Raw genomic sequence first — 23507 nt, forward strand, 5'->3', positions numbered from 1 at the left:
CTTGGAGGCGGAGGTGAGCCACCAGGGGTGCCAGGATCTTCATGAAAAACCGAGGGGCAGAGGAGAGGCCAAAGGGCAGGGCCGCATATTGGAAATGCCGGTCTGCATATTTGAACCAAAGGTATTTCCTGCTGTCTGGGTGAATAGGCACATGCAGGTAGGCCTCCTTTGGGTCGATGGAAGCTAGTAGGTTGTGGGCCTCTGAGATTGATCTTAGGGTTTCCATGCAAAAGTGAATCCTGCGTACCGACTTGTTCAAGCATTTTAAGGCACCGGTTCGATTGCCCTGATGTCCTGAAGGTGTTGGATTGCTTATAGTATCTGGGAGTGCTTCGCAAAGGACCGTGACCTTGGAGTTGGTAGGAACTTGTAGGAGCGAAGAGAGTGGAATTCTATTTTGTAACCTTGTCTGATAAATTCTAAGACCCAGGCGTCTGAAGTGAGGGATTCCCAGGCTTGGAGAAACTGCGACAAACGCCTGTCATGCCAGGTAGGCCTTGCGTCATTGTTGCTGTTTTTGCTTGGAATGTGGCGCGGGCTTGAAGGCACTGGAGCCCCTGAAGGATTGGCGTTGTCTATTCCAGGAGCCCCTCTGGCTTCTATTGTCTGTGCCTTGGAAGGAACAAAACCCCCGAAAGGACTGGTTGGAATGCTGGTAGTGCAGGGGTTTCCGAAAAGGTGCTCTATCAGGTCTTTTAACTGCGGAGGAGGGCATTGTCTTCCGCTTGTCTTTGGAGTCTATCAGAACGTCTTTCAAGGCCTTGTCTCCGAAGAGCTTCGAGGCATCATATGGAACAGAAGAGAGGTTGATTCTGGAGTTGACATCTACTTGCCAATTTTTGAGCCACAGGTGGCGTCTGCCCACCACTGCAGCGGCAGACACTCATGCTGAAAAGCGAATTGCATCTAATGTAGCGTCGGCCAGAAAGGTCTGGGCCTTCTGTATCTTCAGCAATTGTTGGCGCATCTTCACTGGATCAGACGGTGGGTCGCTAATGAGGTCATCCACCCAAAGCGGAGACGCCCTGGCTGCCACAGATGCTGCAGAGGTGGCCCGAGTAACTAGAGCTGAATTGTCATGGACTCACTTGAAGGAGAATTCCGCCTTCCTATCCCCCAGGTCCTTGAGGGACACTTCACCATCTTTTGGAACCAAAGAGTCCCATACCAGCTGAGCTATTGGAGCATTGGTATTAGGTATTTTTAGCATGTTTGATGCCTCCTGTTGGAAGGAATAAAACTTGTTTGCTATCTCCGTTGGTCTGCAATTTGAGGCTGGAAGGAGCCATTCTTCTTTTACCACATCTGAAAATAAATCTGGCATGGGTAACAACATATATTTTGCTTTTGCCCTAGGGAACACCAACTCCCCCTTTGCTGTGGGATTGGGTTCTTGAGTAGATTTATTTGGCAGACCAATTGTTTTTATAATCTTGTTCATGAGTGGGGAGTAGTCTTCTGCCACACATAGACGCTGGGACACCGGTGCGCGGTCCCCTTTCTCTGCATCTGACCAATCACCCTCATTCTTGGTTGGAGCTGTATCTGAATCAGGATCAGATAGGGGCTCCAAGGGGAGATCTCGGTCATGGTCGGATTGCTCAGAGGAGTGATCCTGATCAAAGACAATAGTGGGGGTTGGCTTAGTATGTTTACGCTGTAGCTTTTTTGGGGGTAGGACTAACAGAAGTGCTAGAGGATGAATCGGGACTGGGAGACCTCCATCTAGACTTCCTCTTTGTCTTTTTTGCTTTTGGTTTTTTGGGTGGCCTGACTTGCAAAACAGTGTCCACAGTCACGTTTTTAAACCAAGCCTGCCACTCGGGAGGAATCACTTTGGGGAGTGAGATGGCTGGGCTCTGGTTGGCAGCAGCTACAGAACTAGGCCCTGCCGAAGTGGAGGAAGATGGTTTGGGCCCCGATCCCCCCTGCCCCTGGGTGACCAAAGAGCGCTGTCCCTTATTCCCAGGTCCCCCATGGGAGGTACTTGAGATCTGTGGAGGTGGTGAAGAGGCCGCCATTTTCAGTTGTTGTTTTCTTTGGGGCTGGACACCGATGGCCCAGATTTCTTCGGAAGTCGGGGGAGTGGTTTCACCAGGGGCCACCAGTGGAACCAGAGTTCCTCCACTGCAGCCTGGAATTCGGCTTCCTTGTAGGCCGCGGTGGATCTCCTCTCTCGGCCCGAGGGCAAGAGACGAGTGGCGGCTCCACTAGTGTGCAGCATGGGAGGCTGAGAAGCGGCCAGCGCCGACACTAATGCGGCAGGCTCTTTGGGCGGCTGAGCGGGGGCCGTAGATGCTGCCGGAGGATCGAGGGCAGCACAGTCGGGCGGCTGACGAGCGGCCGAAGGGACTGCTGGCTGTGTGGCTGGAGGGCGAGCAGGCGGCTCCTCGGAAGCCATTGTTGCTGCTGTTGAGGCTTTGTAGGCGAGAAACAGGCCTTGGAAGGGCCGTGAACGCCTGGGCCCGAAGGCTTTCTGATGCGGCCCCCTCGGGACCAAAACAACTATTCTGCCCCTAAGATCCTGCTCCATGCAGTGGAAGGGGAGAAGCGGGGGGGAGTTGTTATTATTTATTATTTATTAATTTTATATAGGTAGAGGATAAGGAAGGAGTGAGCCACAAAGGGAAGAAACAGAAGAAGAAGACAAAAGGAGTCAAAATGAGAGCAAAAAATGCTGAAAAGGCTAGAGAGAGAAGATAAACTGCCTGGAGCTGCTGAAGGACAGAAAGAACTGGGGCGGGGTTATCCCCCTTGGGCTCAGGTAGGCGTGTCCTTTTTATCCAATTAAATCTGTCCTGCCTTGGAGCTCCTGGAGGAGGATAACCCATAGAGATGTCCCTGCCTTCAAGCAACCAAGAACAGTAAAGCCTGCATTTACCCAGCTCCAACATTTTCTCCCACGAGATCTAGTTATCACCCTGTAGGATAATGCCCCTGGCAAGCTAAGTCAGCTCAAGACTCACTCTCAACAGGAGAGACAGATTTCTCCAAACTATACTTGGAAACGTTACTTTCCATCTCTCTTTTATAATCCAATCAAATGAGCCCAGCCCATATTGGAAGCTCAGTTGTTGAGCTCACCCACCCCCAGGTCTCCCAAGCCAGTTTTCCTCTGAACCTCACAGTCTTTATAGGAATAGTACCAGGAGCCCTGGCTCCCTGTTTCAGTCTCTATGTACCTTGGAGGCTGAATTTGCAGTCCGTGGTTGGGAATCTATAGAGTCCAATACTCACACTTGCTTTGAGGAAACTCTCCTCTAAGGAAACACTTAATAGAAAGGAGGGCTCTAGAGTCACAGATTAATCCTTGGCATCTCCAGTTCAAAAGGCAACAGGGCTGGGAGAGATCTCAGTGCTGCCTGAGACCTTGGACAGCTCCTATCAGCCAGTACTGGGCCAGATGATATGGCTCTGTATAAAGCAGATTCATCTGAAGGGCAGTGTTTCATATGCAGACCACTCCAGAGGCACCCTGAACTGCACTAGCCCTGTTACAAATTAGATCCTTGTTACACTCACCTGATCCAACTTGGAAGCATCTGACATAAGAGTATGCCACTCCAGGCGCAGATGCACACGAGCCCGGCCACCATCCTGCAATGGGAACCACTGCCAGCAAGGAGAAGGAGGAAGAGAATTAGGAACACAGCACCAGTCTGTACATCTGAAGACCATTCTCATTTACAGCCAATGGGCTCTCCCTCTATTGCCCCGCTTCAGAAAACATGGCCTGCTTGTTGTTCATATTCAGACCACTCTGTGTCAGCATTACAGTACTTTCTCACAAGACCCTTTTCCATCTCCTCTTTACCAAGCTGTGCCTCTCTATTCTTCATTGTTCCCCACAGGTGACAAACCTAGCCCGCTGGAAACCAAATTCAAATGCCATCCCACTGCTTGGCTCGGAGGAGTATGACGCCTGCCCTGCCTAGTGCTCACCTCCTCTAGCACATGAGCCTTGAGCACCTCACCAAAGTCCAGCTTCATCCTGCGAAAGGAAAGAAGAGAGTGAAATTTGCACATCTACGATTTCCATTCTGTCAAGAGGCTGCGGACCAAGTGACTCCCATCTCAAAAGATCCCCACCAGATCTCCCCTCACCAAGAAGATCCTACTCCCAGAACTGAGGGTGAAGCAGTTGACCCTTGGACAACTCTGTCCTCACTTATTACCTCCCAAATCCTCTCAGCATCAGCAAAACAGCTGCCCACCCCTCAGCGACTCATCCAACTAGGCCTCCCTCGCCGGCCAGAGCTGGAAGCTGAACCCAGCCTCTCACCTGCCCAGGAAGTCATCCTGATCGGGATCCTTGTCAAACAGCTCCACCTCCAGTTCCTGCCCCGGCACCTCGTGTACAATGAACTGTGGGGATAGTGGGGTGGGGGGTCAGAGCAGACACCACCTAGTGTGTAGGCCGGAGGGGCCCTCTTCAGACAGAGAAAGGAAAGGAATGATAGTTGTGTTGTATGAAGAGGAAAAACTAAGCCAGGAGGGAAGGATAGAAAGGAAGCTGAACATTCCCCGAAATATTTGTGTTCCAAGTTACTGCCTCAGATGGCATCCAATTACCTCATACGTTTCATTCCACTTGGGGTTGAGGTCTTCATCAATGACTTTGCTGGTGAAGACCTGGGTGCCCACACGCACAACGGCGTATGGGTCAGACTTGCCCTCAATCATCCCCTTGATGTACTTATCCTTGGACTGCACGTCCTTGGCCTCTATCAGGTGGACACGGACAACACCCTGGAGGGGAGCAAGTGGAAGGCACATCAGTATAGGGCACTGACTCACAACCCAACCCTTCTCCCCGTCACAGATTCCATCTTACCCTAGGAATAGGGGAGCGCAGCTCAGCAGCGTCATGGAGGTCAGGGACCAGTGGGATGAGCAAGCGATTGGGGAGGACCAAGAAAGAGGCAATGGAGTCCATTATCATTGTGTCAGACAACGAGCTGCAAAAGAAAGCGGCTTCTGATATAACACAGCACTCTCTGTGTCCTACCATACTGCCTCCCTGAATTGCATGCATAAGCATGCCGCCTCAGCAAAGTATATGCTGCAATCATGTACCCCCTCCAAAGCCCCAGGATGCCTCTTGAAGATGCCCTAGTGCACTTCAACTAATCTCTCCGTGAATTTTCCCTTCTACTACTATACGTATTTATATACCGCTTTTAAACCAAAGTTTTCAAAGCAGTTTACATAGGAACAGACAAATACAGACAAACAAGATGGTTCCCTGTCCACAAAGGGCTTACAATCTTTAAAATGTAAACATAAAAGGTAAACACCAGCAACAGCCACTGGAGGGGTGCTGTGTGATAGGGCCAGTTGCTCTCCCCTTGCTAAATATAAAGAGAATCACCACTTGAAAAGGTGAGGTGCCTCTTTGCTCAGTTAGCTTCACTCTACAAAATCCTCCTGGTCCTTCTTACACATTCAGCTCCTCTGTTACCTTCAAGAGAAAAAGTGTCCCAGCTGGAGATCTCGGGAGCATGGAAGAATCCCCACCACTCAACTGATGTAGCTCATGCTACCTAGCTACAGCTCTGCCCTTCTTGCCACAGTGGTAATTGGATGGAGGAAACAAAACAAGAATTTTTGCCCCACTCTCCTCTCATGACCCAGCAAACTGAAAGGCTTAAAGTCAGCCCCAATTTACCTCAGTCCAGGGATGTCCAAGAGGTTGGTCATTCCAGTCCAGTTGATGTCTAGAGTCTGGGAAAGAAAGGGGTACATGGATTTATGGGGTGGGAGAGAGAAAGATCTAAGATGTCTTAATCTGGCCATAGAGGGGCAGGACCATGATTCTGCAAGCACTTATAATATGCAGTTCCTCCACATCCTGTTCCCCTCCCCATTCCTTGTGGGTTGGGCCTGCATTTTTCAACACTTAGATTGGACTTTATCAATATTATTTATGACATTTTAATCCTTACTTTTCCCCAAGGAGCTCAGAACTGCATACATGGGCGGTTAGATTGGGGGAGAGAGAGACAGAGAGAGACAGAGAGAGAGAGAGAGAGAGAGAGAGTGTGTGTGTGTGTGTGACTGACACAAGTCTACTCAGAGAGCTTCATGGCTGAGCAGGGATTTGAACTTGGGACCTTGGAGAAGCTGCTGCTAGTCTAGCATTCTAACCACTATACCACACTGCCTAAGGTATTAAAACACCACGGAAGTCATTGGTTTGTTATTTCTCTTTGTAAACCGCCCTGAGCCATTTTTGGAAGAGCGGTATAGAAATCGAATGAATAAATAATAATAATAATAATAATAATAATAACAACGACGACAATAAAATTCTGGCATCCCAGGTCCTTGGGAAGGACTCGATGTCTGGATAAAACAAACCAGTCAATAACACCTGTCTGACTGTGTAAAATAATAAAATAATAATAATGGAAAACAAGTGACTGTATGCCTGCTCAATAAACTGTTGCATGACAACAATTATCTGCCCTTAAAAACAGATGGGCAAAGACAAACAGTGATGGGCCTCCACCCTGCCACCCACATGGGACAGACTGGGTTTGACTGTGCCACTTTGTCCCACAGCACTTGGCGCCGTTTCCGGCCTCCATCTGCCACAAAAAACATGATTTGATCTCACGCCCCACAGACGTCTAATAGGGAGAGGAGCCATTGCACAAGTAAATATGGGATTCACAAGACTGAGAGTGGCTCAAGACATGAAGAGAGCAGGGAGGCCAGAATGCTGGAGGTCTCTGTGGCCAATACATCGCCTGACTGGCTTGCTGTTCAGGAAATAGGACTCACAGGGATGTAGGCTGCAGGCATACTTACTGGCCGGCGAATGAAGAACATGGTGAGTGCCCCAACAATGGGGACATCACCAATGAGCGGTTCCAGGATGACTCGCAGCATGCCATGTAGCTGAGAAAAGAGGAAGAAGAGATTGACCCCGCAATTCCCAGTCGATGCTATTTTAATCCCCAAGTTCTGAAGGGGGGGGGATGCCCAACACAAGCACATCTGGTGCAAGTGATGCTCCTGCCATGTCATCAGTGATGCAGTTCTCTCTGACAAACAGCAGGGGTCGTTCTGTCACATCAGGCCTGCAGACTTAAGCCTCTATTCAGGAATTGTGAAACACTAGGGAGAGGGAAGGAGATTCGTCTCCTCCACAGATGATATTTCGAGGGGAAGAAGCACCAATAAACTCCCCCTCTCAGTTCTCAAAGTTAAGTTAATTTGGAAGGAGAGCTGGTCTTGTGGTAACAAGCATGGCTTGTCCCCTTAGCTAAGCAGGGCCTGCCCTGGTTGCATATGAATGGGAGACCAGAAGTGTAATAAATTCCCCTCAAGGGATGGAGCCACTCTGGGAAAAGCATCTAGGTTCCAAGTTCCCTCTCTGGCATCTCCAAGATAGGGCTGAGAGAGATTCCTGCCTGCAACCTTGGAGAAGCTGCTGCCAGTCTGTGAAGACAGTACTGAGCTAGACAAACCAATGGTCTGACTCAGTATATGGTAGCTTCCTATGTTCCTAAGTGGGATGGCCTTTATTCTTTTCTTTCTGGGACCACAGTACCTTTAAAATGGTAGCTCAAAGAAATTAAGGAACCAATTACTTACACACACACACACACACACACCCCAAGGATTTGTGAGATTGGCATTATGGAAAGATCCAGTGACTTTCCAAGACATTTTGCTGCCCAAGGCAAAGGACAGTATGACACCCCCTCCCATCTGCAGGTGAGTGCTCAGCATTCCCAGGCCATACTACAGAGGCAGGCCGTGGTGACAGGGGCATTCCGATTTTGCTTCGGGGGAAATAAGAGGTGTGTCCCAGTAAGGCAAAGAGGTAAAAAGGAACCGCATGCCCCAATGTAGTGAGGAGGGGTTGTGGCAGTGGGGCAGCAGGAAGGCCTGTGGGATGATGCCTGTGCTGATGGGGGGCCGGCACTTGCTGCCTCCTGCACCCCCCCTCCTCATGACCGCTTCTGAGGTGACTGCTTCATGGAAGGGCTGCCCAAGCTGTCCAAAAATCAACAGAAACAGGGTGGATGGGCAGGGAAGCAATGCCCCAGGAACACAGCCACAGCATGCCCCTCTCACCTCTTGCCTGTGGGCTCCCCAGAGGTGTCTGGTGGGCCACTGTGTGAAACAGGATGCTGAGCTAGATGGGCTTCCTTGGGCCTGACCCGGCAGGGCTGTTCTTCTGTTCTAACAAGGAAGCTGACCGCTGAGTCAGGCCATTGGTCTATTTAGCTCAGGATTACCTACACTGACTGGCAGCGGCTCTCCAGGGCTTCAGACAGGAGCCATCCCTTACCTGGAGGTGCCAAGGATTGAACCTGGGATCTTCTGCATGCAAACAGTGTGCTCTATCACTGAGCTATGGTCCCATTTATTTAAAGGAGCACAACACAAAGCCATGGAAAAGAATGGCCAGGTAGAACTGCTTGGAGCGGTGCTCCGCTTAGGCCAAGCAGAGGTTTCTTGGGCTAAAAGCCAGACTGCACCAGGATGCTGACACAGGAAACACACAGGCAAAGATTCTATATCTGGAAATCATATGAGCCTCTGTACTGACCAATCCGACCTTGAGCAACTGAGATAGGTTACTGTTTCTCTAGATCATTATCTAGATCACAGCCCTAATCCATTTTACCTGCATGCCTTTCACCCCGGCCTTACAGAAAAATTTCTTCACTTCCACATCAATCTGGACATCACCTGCGTAGCTGTTGGGTGTGGGAGAAGGGGAGAAAGACAGCAACATGAGGCTCTGAGAATCCAAAGAAACCCATAAGCCAGGAGCAAGAATGAACCATTAAATACCTAAAGGAAACAGTTTCTCCCTAGCCTCTACCTGTCTGGACAGCTTCTCCAGGGATCCCCAAGTAGAGCGGGCTCTTCTCTTTTAAAGTGGGGCTTATTCATAACAGAAGCCCAGTACGGCTAACAAGTGAAGGAGACAATGATTCTCTGTTCAGCTCTGCCCCAAAGAAACTCTGCCTCCTCCACCCAAGGAAGTTCACTGATCAACCTCAGCCTGTCCTTACACCTGGCTTCCCTCGTCAAAAGGCAAGTCAGTCATGAAGGGCCAGGCCAGGCTGAGCTGCACCAGGAGAAAGGAAGCTACCTTTCCTTCTGCACTGCAGCTCAGCCTCCTCAGTGCAGGCCATAACTTGCCTTCCGGGTGTGCGCTCTTCCAGGAAAGAGCACAGTGCACGCCCAAATACTAAAAGACAGGCTGGCAAAGTGACAGGCGCTTTGCTAGTCAATTCAATAACCAACAGTCATTTTCCATCCACATGGCCCCATCTGATGGCAGCAACACAGCAGCTCAGCAAAACCTGAAACTCACCTGATGTTTAGATCCAGCAAGATCTGCCTCTTGTTTGAGCCAGTGTGGACCTTGACTCCAATCACCTTGAGAGGCTGAGAAAAGAAAGGAAGTCACGATACCCAAAAAGGATGCATTGCTCTCCCATCCCTCTCCAGCCACGTTTCCTCAGGGTCTTAAGACAACCAGTTCATTGACGGCATGGACCTCACAGCTTGCACAAAGAGACATCTGCACCTGGGGTAACTCTTTATGTCCAGATCCCTTACCCATTTCCAATATACTATCTCTTAAATGACGGGGCAGGACATGAACAACATTCCTGTGCATTTATAGTGCATCTAATTCATGCAAGTAAAGAGAGAACTCGTGATGTTTTGGAGGCAGGATCTGGAATCCATCACCACAAACATCGGTTTGGAAAAAGCAACGGAGGCATGTTCTCTCCCTTCAACACCTCAGATGGAGAGGCTGTGATGTTCCAGCTATACGATGCTGCCTCTGTTCCTGCAAGGCCATTCCAGGAGCAGAGGAAGGGCAGGTAGTATGAAGAAGCGTGGTCAAGACAACGTGAAAGCACCACTCTTTCCCTGTGATTTAAAAACTAGAATGAATTATGGCAATTAAACAGATTTGCAAAGCTGCTTCATTTGTTTCCAAAATCCAAGCTTTCAAAGCATTTTGTTCATTTTCAGTTATAGGATTTAGAGTCTTATTTTTATTCATTTGCCCTCCAATCACAGAAGCAGTAGCTGTAAATTCCATCCGTCTATCTATCTATCTATCTATCTATCTATCTATCTATCTATCTATCTATCTATCACATAAATAAATGTGCTCCACCATCTCTTCACACCAGATTCCTTCCTGACTCTAAACTATAGCTGTAGGAGATGCAGTTCTAATGGTGGCCTTGGATGCCAATGCTATACCTAAGGGGTGAGAGGGAAGAAATATTGTCCTTCTGTGGTGCCTCACATGGGAAACATTTTATATTCTCCCTGAATATGCCAGGTTTTTTTAGAGCAGAATATAATATTTACAGCTTTTTTACAATGAGCAGACTATACATCTTAGTCTACATTTGTAATAACCATATGCATTACTTATTTCAAAATATAGATTTTTTTTTCATTCTAAGAACAAGGTAATGGAAGGAGATGCTATGAAAGTTAGGGTTGAGTATGCTGTAGAACAGGGGCTAGGGATAGCTAAGAGCGGGGGGGAAACAAAGGATAACGTAAGAGTCCCAAAACTCTGATAGTACTGCCTCGCTCCCTCTGTGATCCGAGCTTTCAATAACAAAAGCTAAGAATACTGGATTTTGCTCCCAAAACCAGTCTCCACATTTTGCACAGCAAAACTGCAGACCTGCAGGATGTGTACAGCCCTAAGTCTAATGTAGAAGCTGGAAGAGCATAAATGAGATAGTGATTATCTGTCTGTGATGAAAAAGCAGGATGTGAGCTTCTGGCTGCAGGTCCAATAATAAGTAATCATCTTAACTGGAAGAAGGATCACTATGTGACAGAATTACAGAACTCAACTACTGCATTTTGCACAGCCATACAAAATACATGATGACCATTTGATAGCACAATGGCTAAGTTCAGAATATAACATGAGACCATCATTTGCACTAGCAATAATTAAGAGCCCAAAGCATGGTTTAAACTTCCAGACACGCGACAGGCAAACTGTGATTTAGAGCTGCTTGTCTGCCTTTGTTTCCTGTCTGCTCAGGACTCGGCTTCACAAGGCCAAACATTCACTCCTGTTTCCATGGTGCAGCAGCCTCTTGAAGTGAAACAATGGCTCTAACTGTGGTTTCATCATTACATTGGAGGCTCCTTTAAGGCATGGGGAGGGTGCTTTTACCTCCCCTGCCGTGCTTGCCCCTGTAAAAACCACTGGCATGGGGTGGCTGTATTCCCTCTTGCCACCCCGGTCAGCATAATACCAGAAGTGGCAGGCATGTGTGCGTATTACGTTGAGTGGGGCGGCAAGAGGGAATACAGCTGCCCCGCACCAGCGGCTTTTACAGCAGCACTGGAGGCGCAAGCATGGTGGGGAGGTAAGAGCACCCTCCCCACGCCTTAAAGGAGCCCCCATATTCAAACCCTTTCAAACGCGGGGGTTCCAAACCTGTTCGGCGTTCTAGGAATAGAACGCCAAACAGGTTTGTGCACATCTCTAGTTTATTGATAGTCTGTGAATTCAGGCATGATGTAAAGCCATAGTTAACACTAACTCTAATTTGCAACTAAACAATAGTTTGCAACTATAGTTTTGGACCCTGGTTTGTTAGCTCCAAACAAATCATGATTTATGGACAAGCTCAGGTTCTGATATAAAACTGTGGTATAGCTAAATAAAACGGTGGTTCACTGCTCTGTTTGAATCTGTCCACTGGATCAAATGCAATGAAAACCTATGAGAAAAATTAAACTTCAGACAGGGTCCTAATAGATTAAAAACACAGACCACCAGCAATGCACAAATATATCTCAATACTTCTGGTAAATTTTAATCTAAAGCAGAAGAAATCTTCTGGCCAGACTACTAATTAGAATACAGTGTTCTGTTGTTTTAACTAAAATTTTCTTATACATTTTTATATATTATTAGACCATAGTTCTTGTGTGTGTGTGTGAGAGAGAGAGAGAGAGAGAGAGAGAGAGAGAGATGTCTTTAACACATTTTGCTAACTTAGAAGTCAGCAAAATTTCATACATTATGTTGAATTTCATTCATTAGGTCAGTGTTCTTCATTGGAAGGCCCAGGGTCCAGATATGGCCCCCATCAACCCTAAGTGCAGCCCCCTGACTGTTTATTGGGCCTGTGTGAAACTTCAGTCCAAGCTGAAAACTCTGCAGTCCACTTGGCATCATATGGTGATGTCCATTCCCATCATGCAGTGCTGCATTTTGCCCAGTGCTCCTTTCAGGGAAACAGAGCCCTCCTGAGCCCCTGCACCATCTCAGAAGATGTGTATGGAGTGCTAGGTACCATAGCCCTCCCTAGTGCTTTCTTCCTTGAGCTTGTAAGAGGGCTCTGTCTCTCTCTTAAAAGGCCCTCCCAGCACTGAAACAAGCGCACTACTGTACGGAGGTCAGCACAGTGGGAAATGGCTCTCACATTGAGAGTTTTTGCCAAAGTGGTCCCCACTTGAAAAATAGGGACGATCACTGCATTATGTCATATGCAATTATTTATTACAGATTGGTTTGTTTTGGGGGGAGTTGCATTTCTTTCTCCTTTATTTTTAGTATGTGGATGCTGACACGGATTAGAGAAGGTGCAAAGCCTTGGAGTTTGATAGGCTGACATCTGACAGAGGATTAATTACATGTTTAGTTTGGGTTAGGGATTAATTTATCACAGTGACTAGCTGCATTGGACTTGTGCACTGGGGTGGGGTTGCCCCCCCCGCCAATATTCTGAGTGAATATTCTTTCGCTGACCATTACCTTCTCTCCCATGTCCACCCTGGCAAAGGTAAAGGTCTGCAGATGGGTGTTGGAGGCTCGGATGTTTGGAGCAATGTTCTCCACCAACAGCTTCTCCATGTACTGGCCAAAGAAGGGCCAGGCCTGGGCCAGAATCTACCATGAGAAACAAGAGAAAGAAATGTTAGTCTCGCTACAATCATGTACCCACGATGGGACAGAAACAACCAAACCAATTGCTTCTCACCTTGTTGAGCCATTCAGCTTTCTCAACATCTGGGAAACTGACCTAGAAAGAAAAAATAAATAAATATAGATCAGTTTCGGCAACAGGGTCCCATCCGTTATGAACTCCTAGACCAGATCTTGACAATTCCCAGGTGGCAACTCACCATGGTATCAAGGCAGGTGATGGACAGATGTGACTGAGTTGCTCCCTCCTCTTCCTGGTAGCATCTGCCCATCGCCTGCCTGAGCCAGACAGATGTGCCCAGGAGGAAAAGTGGGCAAACAACAGCAGGGACAAAGTGCTGAGACTGTGTCCCCCACCCCCAATGGAGCAGAGGGCAGTCTGGCTCCTAAATTTTGGGGCTGGTTCCTAGAGCCAAAGAAAACATGTCGAGGCCTGTCCCAGACACACTGGAAGTGCTCATCGGCTGGGTAAAGCTAGGGCTGTGTGTATTCCATATGTCTGCCAAGAAGGAGGAGGAGAAGGAGGAGGCTGATATTAAGTGGAGCATAGAGTGTTGCATTTGAACTGGGCAGGCTGGTATTCAAATCCCTGTTCAGTCACAAAGCTTACTGGGTGACCCTGAACTAGTCACTAGCTTTCTGTTCTTCTACACAGGATTGCTGTGAAGATAAAGACTGAATAACTTTGTGTATCCCATGCTGAGACTCCTTAGAGAAAGGGTAGGATAGAAATGTTAAAGGGCCGCCATCTCTCACAGGATCCTGCCCTCCTACTGAGGTAATCAATAGAGGCCCTGCTCCATGTCCCACTACTATCAGACGTGTAGTTGGTGGGAACACAGGACTGGGCCTTTTCAGTTGCAGTGCCCCGGTTTCCTACCAGTACCAACTTCGGGTTTCAGGGGATTTCAGAAACTGCCTCCATAGGTCCTTTCCTACCTAGATGGGCCCTGTGCTGTCGCCGCCGTCACCACCACCACCACCACCACATGAAGGCTATGAGCACAGAGGTGGTCTCAGGGATCAGTAGTGGGTCCTTCCGAGGTCCCTGGGTAGGTGCCCAACTGTGCTGATCCCCGACACCAGCCCTACAATCATGGCCCCACTGGAGAACATCTCCATCTCAGAGTTCTTGAGGCAGCTGAAGTGTAGCAGGCAAAAAGTATGGTTCTATTGACCAGGCCTGGCCAGAGGACCACAGTTTCAGTATTTAGACCAGGCCTGGCCAATCCAGAGGCTTCATATTGCCTGCCAATGGCACATTCCTCAGGCCAGCTCCAAATTTTAGGACAGGCCTCACACTGCTCTCCATGGGACCCTTCCTACTTGAGTGGGCCCCAAGAGAGTCACTCTGCCGCCACCACATGAAGGCAACGGAGCACAGAGGTGGTCTCAGGAATCAGCAGAGAGCTCTTCTGAGAGCCCAGTGGGCTGGGCAGCGGCCCAATGATGTCAGCCCTGAGAGGCTCACTTGGCCCAACTTCATTAACATTCCACAGCCTTTTTATTCCATGGTCCTTTTGGGTTAGCTTGCTTTTATTTTCCCCTTAAGATATCACATTGCTGCCTCTCTAGCCTCAGACGTTACTCACCCCAGCGATGCTCACTGTTACAGCTGCAAAAGGCGGTAGGAAGTCCCGCCCTGGAGCTGTCACCCACCCCCTTCCTGCCAGGTGCTCACAGTTACGGAGTTGTTTATGTGAAGGGGAAACGCTGCAACCGTGATGGCTGGCGATTCCGTGAGCAGCAGCAACCTGGACCTCCCGAGGTTGCTGCTCACAGAAGTGCCGGCCATCACGGTTGCAGTGCTTCCCCCTTCACACAAACAGCTCCGTAACTGTGAGCACCTGGCAGGAAGGGGGTGAATGGTAGAGATGTGTACGGACCTGTTCAGAGGCCCTTTTACTGACCTCCAAGCTGGTTAGAAGGTCCAGCGGTTTGGCAGCAGGGGGGTCACCTTTAAGGAGTAGGGAGGTTGCTCTTACTCCAGCCCCCAGTGCTGTGATTAAAAACTGCCCCATGGGGCGGCAGCGTACCTCCTTGCTGCCCCAGTGCGCATCAGACCGCAAGTGCGCATGCGCATGTTGCGCGCACACACCAGGCACTTCCGGTCCAAAGCACACCGGGGCGGCAAGGAGATACACTGCTGCCTCATGGGACAGTTTTTAATCACAGCGCCAGGAGGGGAAACGCGGTGGGGGAGGGGGAAGGGCTCCCTCCCTGCTCCTTAAAGGTAACCACCCCTGCAGTCGAACTGGCCGTCACTGCTTCCGTGCACATCCCTAGTGAGTGACCGCTCCTGGATGGGACTTCCTCCCCACTTTTGCAGCTATAACAGTGAGTGCAGCAGCACGTACACATGTCAGAAGAGAGCTACTGTTTTGCACTATGTGTGTGTAAAATTTATTTTTGACTTCCTGTATATTGCCTCAGTGGTTGTTTAGGGCAAAAGGTTGGGCCATAAATATTTTATCACAAATAAATGTGCTAAAGAAGAGGATAATTTGGTATCAGGGCAGGATGAAGCATCCGAAAATTCCCAGCATTCATGTTCTTAAAAAGCAAGTGACAGAAATTAGCACTGGGTTGAGTTTTAGACATCAGAGGCAGCTACACTCTTTCCAAGTATGGGTCTTAGATCTCTGCAACACTGAAATGCCGAGCAACATCCACCTATTGCTCCATTAGCCATTAGCAGACATCTAAATGATAGCTTAAACTTTAGTGGCTTTGGTCCCTCAAGCACACTTTGGTCCTCTTTAGCACACAAAACCAGAACCACACAAGAAATGCAAAGGGCTGGGGATACTCATGCACCTTTTTTAATGAAAAACTCAGCACACAAATGCCTGGGGTTTCAGGACTCACAAATAAGCAGCAGGGTTATCAGGGAAAGATAAAACTGAATATAGGTCAAGGATGAGAAGCAGAACTCCAAGACGACCACGAGTCTGGCTTCATGACCTTGGAACATCTAGTGCTGTTTAGTCATCGTCCATCCACCACCGTGTCAGCTGTTGGGTGAAGCCATTTCCCCTGCCCTGTGCTTTCTTAATTTGCTTGCTCAGAACAGAGAGGGGGAAAGGAGGGGACTATAAGAGATATTTTGAAATGGGATGACTGTTGACATGAGAACAGCAGCTGATCCTTTTAAATGTTCTAGGCCATTGCTATCAAACATTTACACCCTTCCTCTCCCACTGGAGTCACAGAACTGGGAGGCTGAGCAGAGTTTTCTGTTCCTCACAAAAGTTCACTTCTGTATCCTCCCTACAATTAGTTATGGAAGGGTGTGTGTGTGTGAGAGAGAGGGGGGGCACAAGGGAGAGCGAGTGCAGAAGATGCCTCACATATTACAAAAACCCTACTCAAAAGCCATTTCTATGTAGGGAAATAGTGTGAATCCCATATGTAGTAGGGATGTGCATGGAACCAGTACGTGCACTCCTGGGAGGGCGGCGGGGGTCACTTTAAGGGACAGGGAAGGTGGTTCCTACCTGCCCATCCCTGCCCCACTGCTTTCTCCCAGCTGGCGCTCTCCTAAACAGCCTGGGTGCGGGGCTGCAGCATTCCTGCTTGCAGCCCTGTTCAGTGTCGCCACGTCCGCGTTGACCAGAAGCATGGCGACGCTGAATGGGGCTGCAAGCAGGCACGCTGCAGCCCCGCGCCCGCACTGTTTAGAACTTTCAAACCAGTTCAGCGCTCCAGAAAAGGCGTGCCAAACCAGTTCTGTGCACATGCCGAATATGTAGATTGTCACAGACAGTGATCCTCTATGTATATAAATAACTGTATACAGTCTATGTACTGGAATTGGCAGCCAGTTGCCACTTCCCACACAACCAGGGGCAGAGCCAGCCGAACGGCCGCCTGTGTTCGTCCCGCCCGGCAGCCCCACCAGTGAAGCCCCATGCGCGTGACATCACATGCACAGGGGCATGGCTCGGGCTCCGGAGAGTCCCGAGTGAGCTCTCCCTGTCTCATTTCAGGTAGTCTCATTTCCCTCGCTGGAGGGAGAGGAAGGGAAATAAATGCCTGGAAATTAGAGGGGGAGGACTGGGCAGGCCTTCAGGCAATTGGGCCATGCCACCTTTGTGCGTGATGCAACGGGGGCTCCAGTGGCCCTTTTCATTGGTGGCCTGGGTTCTTTGAACCCGTTCTTTGAACCACTGTTTAGATATATGTAGATACCACAAGTGACAAACGTCATGTAAGATTTGCATGATTTTCTATACGGAACCAACTTCCAAATAGGTAGGTGTGTGTGTAGCAATTTGAAAGATCAAGTTATGCACAAATACAGCCAATTTATCTACTCTGGCTTCCCCTCACAGCCCCTCTTCCCATCTTAGTTAGAGATTAAAATTCAGTTACATCTCAAGGATTCTTATTGAACTGGAGTTTTGTTTTGTTTTTTAAAAGATGCTGTTGCAAGAAATGAGCATATATTTCTAGGATGCAGGCGAGGAAAGAAATAACCAGTATCACTGATAATCCAAGCTAGAACATTAAGAATTGGCTGGACAATACAATTGGCTGTGTATGCGCATGCATGTGAACAAGAGACCACATTGAGAATGTATTTATTCATTCATTCACCCATGTTGCTCTTGCTCACTCCCAAAAGGTGGGAGGTTAGAAATGAGATTCACAAGGATTCATACTGAACTGAACAATTTGACATTGTTGCAAAGAGCGAGTACATGTTATTTTGGGATGCTGCAACAGAAGTCTAGTTGAGCTTCATAGAGATTGATTGCAATACGTTTGGAAGATGCAGATTTTAAAAACAAGATGCAGAGACACTGTACAGAAGAGCAATAAAAATAAGTGGTTCAGGTCTGAGACAGCACAAGAATATATTGCAAATGTGCACATACAACACTTTTTGCAATGTATTTTATGTTCACTCTGGAAGAAATGTCTAAAAGGTAAGAGATATGTCATTCTCCTGAAACAAGGAGGGGGGAAACACACCACCAAATATGTATGTATTTTGTGTGCTTGCATGATCTGCTCACATGCATGCAGTTTGGCACCTAGCATAGAGAGCAGATCAGCGGTACTTCCAGTACCGGGAAGTGTGGGAAAATATGTAGCTTCAGCACCTTATCTAGCTCTATGTATTCCCACCACTCAATATTCCATGGATCTAGCTGATGCAAGGTCTACCGTTACACTTTCCTCCTTTCATTTCCCTAAGAACTTTCTGTTTCTTTACAAGCATAGCTTTTAAAAACTAAGGTGTATCCACACTAGAGCACTTTTACAGTGCTCTTCCACAATAAATTGGAAGTGGAATTAAAATGGAGGTTCCACAGAGCACTTAATATAGTGCTTAATTATGCCCTTCCCCATGACCAAAATCCTTCTGTTTTACCCACAAGTAAGGCCCATTTGACAAAGTTCCTTTCTAATGCTAATGGGACATCTTCTCTTTGTAGATTCAGCTGATTGTATTGCTTCTCTAATCAGTTGCCCTAGGGTCTTTTGGCACTGAGCAGGGGGCTGCTAAAAGATTTCCAAGGTCCCTTCCAAATCTAGTGTTCTATGGATGTGTTCTCACAATGAGCCAAGGGGCCACACTTCCAGTTTTGTGTCGTGGAAACTCAGAAATGTAGGGCTTGCAATCACGCCTAGCCCACCTTGGCCTCAAATCTCTGATCTAGGATTTGATCTTGAGTGACTGCTCTGGGCTTGACATGGCCTGGGCATGATTGCAAGCCCTACACTTCTGGGTTCCCATGATACAAATGCAGGAGAATGCACACCGCTTGGATCTAGGATTCCCACTTCCCCACCAGCCCAGATCATCATGAGAACATTCTCCAATGATGTTTTTCTGTGGACAGGAAGAGACTTTACTCATTTTTTCTTGTTATTTTAAGGAACAAAGGAAAAATAGCTACTTTCATTTTCTTTTTAAAAAGAACTAAAGCCTCTGTCCCATGGGGAAAGAAGCTGACATTAGGGTGATTCCGAGTGGCTATTTAAGGGGCAAATTAGAGGCTATGCAGCAATAATCCCCTGGCCCCACTGAATAAGTACACAATAAATCTAAAATAGGGGGTCCTTGGTTTAAAGACACAAGAGCCCTGAAAAGTCTTGATAGCATATTGTCTCTCCACACTGGACATACTGGAGCAGCACCCGTGTTTTATTAAGCGTGTGCAGACACACACATGCCACAAATGAAGTCTGAAACCCTGGAAGTCAACTATTCAGAACCAATGTCAAGTGAATGCCCTATAAAGAGTGTGTGAAAGAAGATGGCAATTCCAAAATTAATTTTAATCTGAAAGCATCCTAGATTTTGAAAGCTGAATGCATTCCTTGGCAAAGAATGTGGGTAACCTTGCAGCAGAATCTAGTCTGGGGATTTTTCTGGCACAGGAAACACAAAGCTTTACTCTAATGCTAGAGTAAAAATGTTTCAGGAAAAGATGATCAAACAAGCAGATGCTCATGTTTTCCCCCACCCCCACATACATAAAAGGCTGTTATACAAAGATATAAAGTTGGAAGCTTTCTTTTCCCCACAGCCAATAAGAAACCATAAGGTATACAAGCCCAATGACACATCGAAGTAATAAATATTACAGTCATTATTCCCTAATTGTAACAACATCTGAGCACCAAAAGCGTGTATAACCCCTATACCAGAGGGTTTTATATAAGGCTGGGGAAATTATTTGAGGCCGCCTCAAGGAGAGCAGGAGAGAGACAAAGAAAATAAATGAAATTATACCAGGATTGGAAAAGGAAGCTTGGATGCTAGAAGATGGCATCCAAGATGTAAGTTCACAGGGGCAATGCAACCGGCAAGATGTAAGTTCAAGACATAACTGACTGGCAAGATGTAAGTTCATAGGGGCGATACAACTTCCCAAGAGGTAGGCATGTTAGCCTTTTGCAGCAAAAACAAGAAGTCTCGTGGTATCTTAAAGACTAATACATTTATTGTAGCAGAGTGCCAGAATGTTGCGGGCGTGGGGGGGAATACATCCGCTTCTCTGCAGGTGTCTGCCACTGAATCCTCAGCTATGCTGCTGCATTCCTGTGTTGTGCTTGATTCACTACTGCTGACTTCCTGCAGTTAAACTGCCATGGCAACAAACAAATATAGGGTTGCCCTGGTACAGATGGGGCAGGAAACCCAGGCCCCATCACCCGAGTCATAAGCCCACAGACAGTTTGAATTAAGATTTCCCCCTTAATGTGCTACACATCTTCTGCTCAGTGCCATCTTCACATCACTGCATATCCTAGAAGTAGGGCTTATGGCCTAGCGAAGGGCTGGCCAACTTTTGGCTAATGGAACCTCATGTGGCTTGCAAACAGGTCAAGAAAATAAACATAATGAAAACCAACCATTAGTGTGCTGTAAAAAAAAACAACAACGAGGCTCTGCAGCATATAGCCAACTTGGTTTTGCTCAGGTTTATCTGAAGCCATCTGTTTTGCTGGCATCTGCATATGATACCCCTTGTTTGTTTCTGCTCTTTGCTGCTAGTACAACATGGTTTGGATCATACAATAGGAACTGATGTGTGGAGAAGGTAGCTTCAGTCACCCCACCCCAAGCCCACACAGCCGGCCTGGAACACAGCTAACATTTATTTATTCAGCCTTGACATTCTGCTCTGCCCCAGACATTCTCGGCCATTTACACAGTTTTACTTGTAAAGAGGGATAAGGAAAAGGAACAGTCTGACGAGCTTTGCCCTAAAGATCCGATAAACAGCCCCAATGCAAGCAGTTCCCCTCAGCAGCCATTCATGGAGTAGCTGGTGGGTATGAAGAAGCTCTTGCTGGAAGGGGACAGGCACCCCCTTCCCACAGACACTGATCCTCTGGACACTGCCTTGCTTCTGTATCCCCAGGGATGACTCTTACTCTAGGACGGGGATAACAAGAGAGACTCTGTAGTGTAGAGCCAACAGGTTGCTTGGCACTGTTCAGGTCTTGTCCAGATCATTGATAATTTTATTAAACAAGAGAGAGAGGAAATGAAAGGCAGGGCTTAAGAGTAGTTCAAGAAAAGTGCTGCTTCATTCCCATATTTCTCTTTAAATAGCCCTCCTTTCGATCACCAAAGTACTTTTTGAACTCAGGGGAGTTTATTTTATTATTTTTTATTTTTTACATTTTATATCTCGCTCTTCCTCCAAGGAGCCCAGAGCGGTGTACTACATACTTACGTTTCTCCTCACAACAACCCTGTGAAGTAGGCTAGGCTGAGAGAGAAGTGACTGGCCCAGAGTCACCCAGCAAGTCTCATGGCTGAATGGGGATTTGAACTCGGGTCTCCCCAGTCCTTGTCCGGCACTCTAACCACTACATCACACTGGCTTTAATGAGAGGGACAGTGCTTGGGGGGGGGGGAATCAGTGTGGGTGTGTACCTCTCCATCAAACCCAGGAGGGGATGCAGCTCAGAACACATACACTGCACACACACAAGGCCCTGGGTTGAGCTTCCTGCATCATCACCTGCAGAGTTGGGAACACTTTCCAAAATGTTCAAGACCCCGGAGAGCCACTGCTAGCCGGGCTGGACAGGGCTAGATGGGCCAGTGAGCTGACTAAATAGCTCTACTCAGCATTATGCTCAACATGTTCAGTCTGTGTACACATGTGCAAAGGGGTGTACACATAGTTATTCACACATTATGCACAACGTACATACAGTAGAACAATTCCTGCCGATATATCCTGAAGCTGAGGGGTCCTGTACCCAGGTTCATGTTTAAATGATCACATGTACTGTCATTCACACCACAACACGTACATTTGTGGACACCTTTATGCACACACAACATAATGTCTGAATAGGGCTAATGTAAGTCAGCTTAATCTCTGTTGCCAGATTTGGCTTTTTTAAAGCCAAATTTTGGGTTACGGCCCATTTGACTCATGGGTATACCCCTGAGGTTCTGGCCACGCATGGGACAGCGGTGAGAAAGTGGCAGCACAACCGTAGAAAAGCAGCCCCTTTTGCTCAGCAGAAACAGCCACATAAGCTCTTCAGTTCCACAGACAGCCGATTCCTGCCACTCCAGAGTCTAGTTGTGTGAGAGAGAAGCCCGGGCATAAGTAGTCAACATAACAGACACCTTTATTCTTGAGAAAACGGGATCTGTGTTCTGCTGAGTGGGTGTGAAGAGGACTCACGCAATGCAAGTAGCACTACCAAACGTACAGATTGCAGTCAACAGCTTCCCTGGATGGGTGTGTTCTCAGCACCGACCACAGCAGGCAGCTGCGGATGCAGCTTTTTCAGTCTGCTATCCACGCGCCTGCAGTAATCTCTCTCTCTCTTTTTAATTTGCAGGGAAGGGAAGAAAGCTGCAGAAGCTCCCTAGGCGAGGGAGCAACCAACAGCTGGTTATAGACTGTCCAGAATAGGCCCTTCTAGCAGCTGTTTTGTTTCCTCTCTTCAGAGAAACAGTAAGGGGGTGGGGTGGGGAGACCAAAGACAGAAGAGCTTTGTCTACAGCACTGCTTCTTTAGCGCTCTTAAACACCCTGCTGCTGACATGCAAGGACAGATGATATAGCTGTAGCTCCAAGGCCAAGTCAGCACCCCACTTCCAACGCTTAATGTTTATTTCTTATCATTATTCCTTGCTGGGTGTTTTACTCACCCACAGTTTTGTAACTAGATTTCTCCTTCCACAGAAATCAGGGCTGTTCTTTCTCTGGTGTGTGGTGAGGAGGGAAAGAGCACCAACTGTTTTGGTTTTAAGTTACACAAGATCTGCAGCTGGCCAGATAGGTGCCAATTTCTTACAAACCAAGCATGCAGGGGCGCACAAAATGCACAAGGAAGAAAGAGACAAACTATGGAAAAAGATGGCCATGAAGGAGGTTGCAAAAGAGGCCCAAGTACACAAAACTGGGCCGGGGGGGGGGGATTTAGAGGCCAACGTGATTTTTTGTTTAGTGAAGACTGCAGAATGTGCACATAGAGATTTTTTTAAAGATTACATACCAATAGAGGTGGGAAAGGGAGATACGAGTGCTAGATAAAAGGAACTGCAAACTGTTTGTCCAAATAATCCTGCTAGAACCAAGAATGGTTACAAAGGGGACAATCCCACAAGATAATCTCTTGGGCACATGCCACTGAAATGAGTAAGAGTAATATAAGCATGAGCATTACACAAATCCCATTCAATTCAACATGGGGATTACATAGGAACATAGGCAGCTGCCATAGACTAAGTCAGACCCTTGGTCTATCTAGCTCAGTATTGTCTACACAGACTGGTAACGGCTTCTCCAAGGTTGCAGGCAGGAGTCTCTCAGTCTTATCTTGGAGGGAACATGGGACCTTCTGCGTGCAAGCATGCTGATGCTCTTCCCAGAGTGGCCAAATCCCCTAAGGCAGTGGTTCCCAGACTGGGAGCCTCCAGATGTTACTGAACTACAGCTCCTATCATACCCAGTCACAATAAATTGTAGCTGTTGCTGAATTGTAGTTCAGCAACATTTGGAGGCTCCCAGTTGGGGAACCACTGCCCTAAGGGAATTTTCTTACAG

General features: G+C 47.7%; 1 protein-coding gene across 4 annotated transcripts in view; it reads right to left on the bottom strand.

Moving 5' to 3' along the window:
• The window catches only part of ESYT1 (extended synaptotagmin 1), a 72489-nt gene that overhangs the window by 22823 nt on the left and 26159 nt on the right, over nucleotides 1-23507 (bottom strand). Inside the window, exons 1-12 of one of the 4 annotated variants that reach the window (XM_053297695.1) lie at nucleotides 14557-14585; nucleotides 13020-13061; nucleotides 12794-12928; nucleotides 9344-9417; nucleotides 8645-8717; nucleotides 6814-6903; nucleotides 5669-5724; nucleotides 4835-4958; nucleotides 4573-4749; nucleotides 4283-4365; nucleotides 3943-3991; nucleotides 3523-3612 (exon numbers count right to left, since the gene is read on the bottom strand). In XM_053297695.1, coding sequence (XP_053153670.1) covers nucleotides 3523-3612; nucleotides 3943-3991; nucleotides 4283-4365; nucleotides 4573-4749; nucleotides 4835-4958; nucleotides 5669-5724; nucleotides 6814-6903; nucleotides 8645-8717; nucleotides 9344-9417; nucleotides 12794-12892 — 915 coding nt within the window. In that variant the 5' untranslated portion in view covers nucleotides 12893-12928; nucleotides 13020-13061; nucleotides 14557-14585. Of the gene's footprint in view, nucleotides 1-3522; nucleotides 3613-3942; nucleotides 3992-4282; nucleotides 4366-4572; nucleotides 4750-4834; nucleotides 4959-5668; nucleotides 5725-6813; nucleotides 6904-8644; nucleotides 8718-9343; nucleotides 9418-12793; nucleotides 12929-13019; nucleotides 13062-13164; nucleotides 13252-13903; nucleotides 13927-14556; nucleotides 14586-23507 lie in introns of those variants that run through there. The other 3 variants (XM_053297694.1, XM_053297693.1, XM_053297692.1) reach the window with 3 other exon arrangements.

Source organism: Hemicordylus capensis, chromosome 2 (genome assembly GCF_027244095.1).
Source record: "Hemicordylus capensis ecotype Gifberg chromosome 2, rHemCap1.1.pri, whole genome shotgun sequence".
Classification (NCBI taxonomy): domain Eukaryota; kingdom Metazoa; phylum Chordata; class Lepidosauria; order Squamata; family Cordylidae; genus Hemicordylus; species Hemicordylus capensis.